Consider the following 7,603-nt stretch of genomic DNA (forward strand, 5'->3'; position numbering starts at 1 on the left):
TGACTCCGACCACCTCCCTGACCCCGGCCACCTCCACCCACCCGACCACCTCCCTGACCTCGGCCACCTCCACCCACCCGACCACCTCCACCCACCTGACTCCGACCACCTCCACCCACTCGACCCCGACCCCCTCCCTGACCCCGACCACCTCCACGCACCCAACCCCGACCACCGCCACCCACTCATCCCCGACCACCGTGGACCACTCGACCCGGACCACCACCAGCACCACTAAGCACAGTGTGGAGCCTGCCACGTCCTCCGATCATAAGACTTCTCCCCAGTTGTCTATTAGGGTCTCCTTTGTCTTCGTGTCCTTCTCCATTTCGAACCTTCAGTTTAACTCTTCTCTGGAAGATCCCAGCACCAGCTACTTCCAGCAGCTGCAGAGAAACATCTCCGAGTGGGTGAGTGGGTTTCTCTTCTCTGTCCTGCCCCAGCAGCAGCCCCCCAATTGCCTGAGGGTTTCTATCAAGCCTGAATCCTTCCCTCTCACCCCAGTTCTTGCAGATTTATGAACAGAAGGATTTTCTGGGTCTCTCTAACCTCAAGTTCAGGTACAGTTCTGGGTGTGGGCCCTGTGGGGGGGCGGAAGCTGCCGTGACTCTGGCAGGGCTGGCGCACTCACAGCTGGGGATTGCTGGTCCAGAAGCCAGGACTCCTGGCTGAGTTGCCCTTTCCCTGTGACCAGGCCAGGGTCTGTGGTGGTAGATTCCATCCTGGCCTTCCGACAGGACACCACCACCGCCCACGAAGTGGAGGCACGGCTTGAACAGGGCAAAGCAGCAGCAGTAACCAAGTATCACATGATCATCTCAAGTGTCAATGGTGAGGCCCCCACCTCTGGGGCCCCTCCCTCCCACCTGCGGGCTCCTACTCTTCCTCCGGGTCCTGGTAGAGGAGGGTCACTTCCGTTGGGAGAATATTCTGACCACTGCTTTTCCTTTTAGCACGTGACACTTCATCTTCTTCATTTGCTCAGCCTGGGTCGGGGGTACCCGGCTGGGGCATCGCCCTTCTGGTGCTGGTCTGTGTCCTGCTGGCACTGGCCATCATCTATCTCGTCGTCCTGGTAAGTGTGTGCCCTCCAGCCCTGACCAGAGCCCTGCTGGAGGTCACGGCCCCCCTAATATCCTGTTTCCCCAGACCGTGTGTCAGTGCCGCCGAAAGAACTGCGGGCAGCTGGACCTCTTTCCAACCCGCGATGCCTACCACCCTATGAGCGAGTACCCCACCTACCACACCCACGGGCGCTATGTGCCCCCCGGCAGCACCAGACGTAGCCCCTACGAGGAGGTAAGGCTGGGCCTCACAGTGCCCGGGCTGGCCAGCGGGTTCTGGAAGGGTGCTTGCAAAGCCCAGAGAACATAAGCGAAGGGAGAGGTGGTGGTAAGGAAGGGAAGGAAGCCGCACAGGGCCCGGCGAGCACGGGGTCGGAGGTCAGAGAAGGCCACCTTGGGAGGAAGGGACTTCCAGAGTGTCCCCACTGCCAGCATTTCCAAGACAGCATGCACTGCTCTGCTAAACGGGGATCCCAGAGGTGAAACGGGTGAGGTGCCATGTCCAGGGCGGCCCTTCCTGGGGGACTCACGAAGGAGCCCCGGTGCCCCCCACCCCGCGGCTCCTAAGAGCGGCCCGGCCCGTGGTCTTGGGAACGCTGGCAGGACTGCGGGGAGGGTGTGGGAGTGTCCCAGGGGCTCTGGGAAACAGGGACCCTCCTCCTCTCCTCACCTGGCCTTTCTCTTCAGGACCTAGTAAATAATTACTCCACCGGGGCTGGAACGCCACTCCAGGTGGGGGAGGGGAGTTTCCTTTCTTGACCCTGTTTTCCTTCCCCAAGGAACTTCCTTCTCCCTGCCGTACTGAGCCGACTACAGCTGCTGGGGCTGGAGGGAGAAGGGGGCAGTGGGGGAGGGCAGAGGGGCTGCTGAGAGCCAAGGGGAGGGAGTGGAGGGGAGTGGAGGGAGGAGGAGCGGCCCCTGTTTACAGTCACCGGGCTGCTGGTGGTGCCCAGCAGGTGCTCTTCCAATTAACCCTTTGAGAGTTGTCTCTGGACCTTTTTCGGGGCCTGCGCTATGGCCCAGGAGCCCCGGGAGGCACTTTCTCAGCCTGGGTCTCCTCCCCCACCTAGGTCTCCGCAGGCAACGGCGGTGGCAGCCTGGCTTACGAGAACCCAGCGGCCACCTCTGCCGACTTGTAGGGGCATGTGGCCTCTCCTGGGCTCCTCACTGCCAGAGTCCTCTCCGGTCTCCGCCGCTCTGGGCCGGGCCAGCCGGAGTCAGCTGGGCTGCTTGCAGGCCCCGCCACGTCCCCTGCGTCTCAGCCCTGCAGAAGCCCTGGGGACCAGCCCAGGACTGTGGCTTCCAGGAAGACCGGCCCAGAAAGCCCTGAGAGGGAAGTTAGCACCAGAACATGGCTGAATAAAACAGGGACCTCCGCTGTGTGACTGCCAACTTTGGATCAGTCATCTGTGGCCACTTGTGACCCTCTGTGACCCATAGATGGGGGTGCAGAATGTGGGGAGGGGCCTGGAAGGGGTCTTTGCAGGAGATGGGCGGGGAAGAAGGCAAGAAGTGGGGTTCCTTTGGAAAGCAGAAGGTGTGGGGAGGAGATGGCTTTGGGTGTGGGTCACCTCTTCCCATCCCTTGGAGGTATAAGAGGAAGGAGGAAACGAAACCCAGGCGGCTCCCAGGCGGCTCCCAGGCGGCTCCCAGGCCAGCGTGACCCGGCTCCGCCCGCACCTGTGGCCCTCCGCTCCCCTCTCCTGGGCTGGGGGCTGGTAGCGGCCACGCCCCCGCCTCCCCTTGGCCCGGTGCCCCTGGTGGCACTATTCTTAGCTGCCCGGGTGTGAAGCAAGCCCCTGGGCAGCGATAGCACGGGCAGAGTCAACATAGCCTCAACACAGCCTCGATAAGCTGCATCAGGCCCTGAGGCGCTGGCGCCAGGCCCGGCCCCCTCCCCGGCCAGCCCCGGGAATGGGGAAATAGTTCTGGCTCCCTGACCCAGACAGCCTGGCACGGTGTGGTGCCTGGTCCCCCCACACAGCCTGGGGCCTGGGCCCTGACAGACCTGGCAGCCGCAAGCACCATGCGCCCCCCTGAAGGCTGCCGCCAGCCTGGGTCTGTGGGAGCTGGCGTGGCCGAGGTTCGGAGTTCCAGGCCAGGGACCTACTTCCCTCGGGCACCGGGTCCTCCCTGCACCCCTGCTCCGAGCCCCAGCGCAGCAGAGCACCCCGGATCCTTCCCACCCACACGCCCGGCACAGAAACAAAAGGAACGGAAGGCAGAGATGCGCCTAGCCTCACAGCTTCTTGTTCATAAACCATGAAAATAACAGGCCTGGCAGTGCCCACTGCAGGGGGGCAGCAACGGGCCCCCGAGGCCTTGCCTAGCCCAACCCACTGGGGACACCCAACCTCGGCTGCGGCCCCAAGGGAGACTTGGCACATTGGCATGGGTGCGGGACAGGTCGATGCATGCGAGACAGGGAAACACGGGCATGCGGCTTAGGGGCGTGGGGACCCCTGCAGGTAAAGCAGGGTGACAGGGCCCCCTCCCTCATCAGGGAGCGCCTGGGCGGCGTCCGGCCAAAAAAGCCTCCGCTCCCCAAGGCTGTAGCTCAGGATCAACGGGTCAGGGAGCTCGGCGGGGCAGGGTGCAGAGGGCAGACTGGGGGTCATGCCCAGAGTTCCAGGTGCCTACCCTCCCGGGCAGTCCAGGTTGAGGCACAGGCAGGGATGGGGAGAAGGCTCCTTTCGTGACTTGGGTAAGGTGCCAGGAGCAGGGTGTGGGGAAAAGGCTAGGCGGGGGCTGGAGAGAATGGGGGACATCTAGAAAGGTGAGCAGAGGACAGTCCCCTGGCAGAGAGAAGGCCCCAGGAACACAGGGGCATGGGGTCAGGGGCCAGGTGGTGGGGGGAAGCTGCCAGAGGGGTAGCCCAGCTCCAGCTTCCCGGGGGGATGAGGGGACCCAAACGGGTCAGTCCAGCTTGGCAAAGCCCCCGATGGTGACCTTCCTCTCAGGCTTGGTGCCCACGGGCTCCTGCAGCTGCACGGCGCCGCCCCCAATGAAGCAGAAGGCGGGGCACACAGGCCCCGAGCAGTCCAGGGGGCACTCCAGGAGCCCGCGGAAGGACACGGCGTCCAGGAAAGACACTCGGCCCCGCTCGTAGTCCAGGCAGATGCCCAGGCGGGGCGGCAGGGGCACGGTGCAGCTGGCCGCAGGGCCGTCCCGCCCCGTCAGCCCCGCACCGGAGCTGGCCCCCGACCCCAGCAGGATCTTGCCCATGCCGATGGTCAGGAAGGCGAAGGGCGGCGAGGCCTCCACGGTGGCGTCCTCAGCACCGCTGTCGTGTCCACTGTCCGGGTCGTACCTGCAGGAGCCCGTGGGGGGGAAGGTGTCGGGAGTGAAGTGGGCAGCAGGGTACGCCGGCGGGGGGGGGCGGGGGCAAGGACCGAGACGGCGAACAGACGGGACGTTGGGGAGCAAGGGGCCGTGTCACAGACTCGGGGGTCGGAGCCGGCCCACTGGGAAAGCCGTATTGAAGGTAAGGGCGTGGGCACGAGGGGCCGGGGGAAGGAGGTCAGCATCGAGCCCCACAGGGCACAGGAGACAGGAAGGTGGTGAGGAGAGCAAGGTGGGGCTCGCAGAAGGTTCCAGGGCATTGAGAGGGCTTCGTGACTGAGGGGCTGGGGAGAGACAGGTAATTGGGAAGGCAGGTGTTGGGAGAAAGCTGGAGTGCAGGGGTGGGGTGCGCCGCGGAGAAACGCGTTTAGGGACAGTGTGGGGAGAAAGGCTTGGGGAGGCACACGCATGGGGGATGGTAATGGTGCTGGCAGGAGAGGCGGTGGGGGTGGGCATGTTAAGGGCAAGGTTTTAGGATGCTGAGAACAGACGCGGTGAAGGAGGCGCCGGGAGGGCGGCTTCGTGGAGACAGCACGTTGGGGATGGGGTGTTGGCGGGTGGCAGGGATCCTGGGGGACAGCTGGGGGCAGGTGCACAGCCCCTCTCCGCAGCCACACACTCTTCCAAAACCCAAGCCTCCACGCCCTGTGGCTAAGCCCATGCTGGCCCCGCCCTGGCATCCCTGCCCCCAACTCCTCCTGCGGCCCCCATCCTCTGCCCAGCTTCCCCCCCCTCCCCCACCCTGCTCCGGGCCCCGCGCCACTTCCCTTCCAGAGGCCTGACCTGGGGCTGATCACATCGGGGGCGCCCTGGAAGCTCTCCTGAAGCTTGCTTTCCAGCCCGACGCCCACCTTGACCAGGTAGGAGGCAGGGTCCACCGCGCAGGCCCAGTAGCTGCGGCCCTGGGTCACGGCCACATCTCCCAGGACCACGTCCACGCTCAGGTGGCAGCCGGTGAGCAGCCGCTCAGCAGCCAGCAGCAGGGGCAGCCCGGGGACGCTGCGCACCGCCCGCTGGTCCTTGCTGATGGCCAGGCGCTCCCGGCTCGCGCCCCAGCGCCCGTCAAGGAAGAAGTGCAGGACTGCAGCGGGGGAAGTGACAGAGGAGGGACTTCAGGGACAGGACACGGGGCTGGGGGGCTCGGGACCTGGAACATAGGCCTCGCAAGACACTGGAGTGGGGGCAGTTCTAGAACATAGAACAAGCTGCCGAGGGCTGGACAGGGACTCCAGGGACCAGGGCCTGGAGGACCGCCGTGGGGGGGCATGAGGAGAAAAGAAGGGAACATCCCAAATGGGCATGGGATCCCCAAGAAGAGTTTTAGGGGTGACTAGTGGGCCCAGAAACCTGTTTCCCAGACCCAGCGGGCCTGCACCGCCTCCTCCTGGCCGTCTCCTATGCCGCCCTCCCCCAGAGCCCCCACTGCTGCCCCAGCCCCCCTGCACCCCCCCCCCCGCCCCACACCTTCCAGCCCACTCTGGTTTTCACACTTGGCCCTGACACCCGGCTTGGGTGATGCTCCCGGATTCCACCTGTGCCTCGGGGGCCGGACTGCTGGAGAGTCACTGCCCCCACACTACTGGGAACTGACCTTCCTCCCTTCTCCTGGCAATAATACTGCTATTGTCCCTATGGAGAAGGAACTTGAAATTCAGAGGACAAGTTACTTCCCAGAGTCACAGCTGGCAAGACGCAGAGCAGGGATCTGAACCCAGGAGGTCCAGCCCCAGAGGTGGTGAGCGCGCCCCTCTGTGCCGCCAGTGGGCCCTGTGTACCCCACGTGCTCCTGGGCCATGTGGCGCCCACCTGGGGACCCAGTACCCCACTTGCTCCGGGGCCATGCAGCGCCCACCCGGGGACCTGGTACCCCACATGCTCTGGGGTCCACGTGGTGTCCACCCGGGGACCCCCCCCATACCCCACACGCTCTGGGGGCCACGTGGCGTCCACCCAGGGACCCGGCACCCCACGCGCTCCGGGGCCCCGCTCACCAGGGGCCTGGTACCCCACGCCTACCCGAGGTCCTGCTCACCAGGCGACCCGGCACCCCATGCGCTCCGGGGCCCCGCTCACCAGGGGACCTGGTACACCACATGCTCCGGGGCCACGCGGCGCCCACCCAGGGACCCGGCACCCCACGCGCTCCGGGGCCCCGCTCACCAGGGACCCGGCACCCCACGCCTACCCGAGGTCCTGCTCACCAGGGACCCGGCACCCCACGCGCTCCGGGGCCCCGCTCACCAGGGGCGGGGGGCGTGTGCAGGTGCACGTCCTCGCTGTACTCCCCGTAGCCGGCCTTGTTGCAGCCCCGCACACGCAGCACGTACACGGAGCCCGTGTCGGGGTTCTCAAGCAGGGCGCTGGTGCCCCTCACCTCCTCCCGCCGCTGCCAGCGGGTGGGGCCCGGCTGGGCGGGCACATCGGTGCGCCGGAACTCAATGGTGTAGTGCCAGGCGGGCGGTGAGTGGGGCGGCAGTCGCCAGCACAGGAATATCTGGTCGTAGGCGAAGGTGCGCTGGGTGTCGATGACGGGAGCCTCGGGCACTGTGGGAAGAGACAGCGGGGTCAGTGGGGGGCCTGGTCACGGGCCTGGCATGGAGGGCGGGCAGGGGAAGGGAAAGCAGCGGGGGCCGGGGGGGTGAGTGTGGGTGAGGGGGAGCTGCGGAGAGGGCCGTGTGGGGGCCCGGGGCGGGGTGGGGCGGGCAGGGCACGGCCCAGGGGAGAGACGGGCACGCCCTGGGCAGGGGCAGAGGCCTCGTGCCCATCCTGGCCTGCTCTTCTCTCACTCTGGCTTTAGGTCTGTTGGTTTCCTTTTCTGGGCCTCAGTTCCCTCCTCTGTCAGAAAAGGTATCGGACCAGATGGGGACTCTTCTTTCTATGACCTTTCTCAGTCTACGAGTAAGAGGAGCCCAGGGAGAGGCAGGCGAAGGCCGCTGGAGCCCCAGCTGCAGGGAACCGGGCAGGAGGAGGGGACAGATGCGAGTCAGCGCGGCAGAGAGCAGGGGACGCAGAGGGTGAGCGAGAGCGTGACAGTGGCAGGGTGGAGGGTGGAGGAGAAGAGAAGGTAAGCGTAGAGGACGAGGCCCAGAGGCCGAAAGGTCAGAGGGCAGGAGCTAGGCAGGGGCCTGTGGCGGGCAGAGAAAGACAGAGGGCGCAGGGGGTGCTGAGGCAGGGTGGAGGGGGAAGCGAGGGGCGGG

At 65.9% G+C, this 7,603-nt stretch overlaps 2 protein-coding genes across 3 annotated transcripts in view; one reads left to right on the forward strand and one right to left on the reverse strand.

The window, feature by feature from the left end:
• The window catches only part of MUC1 (mucin 1, cell surface associated), a 3,842-nt gene extending 1,386 nt beyond the window's left edge, over positions 1-2,456 (forward strand). For both annotated transcript variants that reach the window (XM_029936031.1, XM_029936032.1), the window contains 6 exons: positions 361-410; positions 505-560; positions 695-831; positions 954-1,075; positions 1,150-1,299; positions 2,135-2,456. In XM_029936031.1, coding sequence (XP_029791891.1) covers positions 361-410; positions 505-560; positions 695-831; positions 954-1,075; positions 1,150-1,299; positions 2,135-2,203 — 584 coding nt within the window. In that variant the 3' untranslated portion in view covers positions 2,204-2,456. The remainder of the gene's footprint in view (positions 1-360; positions 411-504; positions 561-694; positions 832-953; positions 1,076-1,149; positions 1,300-2,134) is intronic.
• Positions 2,457-3,292: 836 nt separating this feature from the next.
• Positions 3,293-7,603, reverse strand: part of TRIM46 (tripartite motif containing 46) — an 8,610-nt gene continuing 4,299 nt past the window's right edge. Inside the window, exons 7-9 of the mRNA XM_029936035.1 lie at positions 6,648-6,983; positions 5,190-5,487; positions 3,293-4,374 (exon numbers count right to left, since the gene is read on the reverse strand). Of these exons, the coding sequence (XP_029791895.1) occupies positions 3,981-4,374; positions 5,190-5,487; positions 6,648-6,983 (1,028 nt within the window). The 3' untranslated portion in view covers positions 3,293-3,980. The remainder of the gene's footprint in view (positions 4,375-5,189; positions 5,488-6,647; positions 6,984-7,603) is intronic.

Source organism: Suricata suricatta, chromosome 3 (genome assembly GCF_006229205.1).
Source record: "Suricata suricatta isolate VVHF042 chromosome 3, meerkat_22Aug2017_6uvM2_HiC, whole genome shotgun sequence".
In the NCBI taxonomy this organism is placed as follows: Eukaryota; Metazoa; Chordata; class Mammalia; order Carnivora; family Herpestidae; genus Suricata; species Suricata suricatta.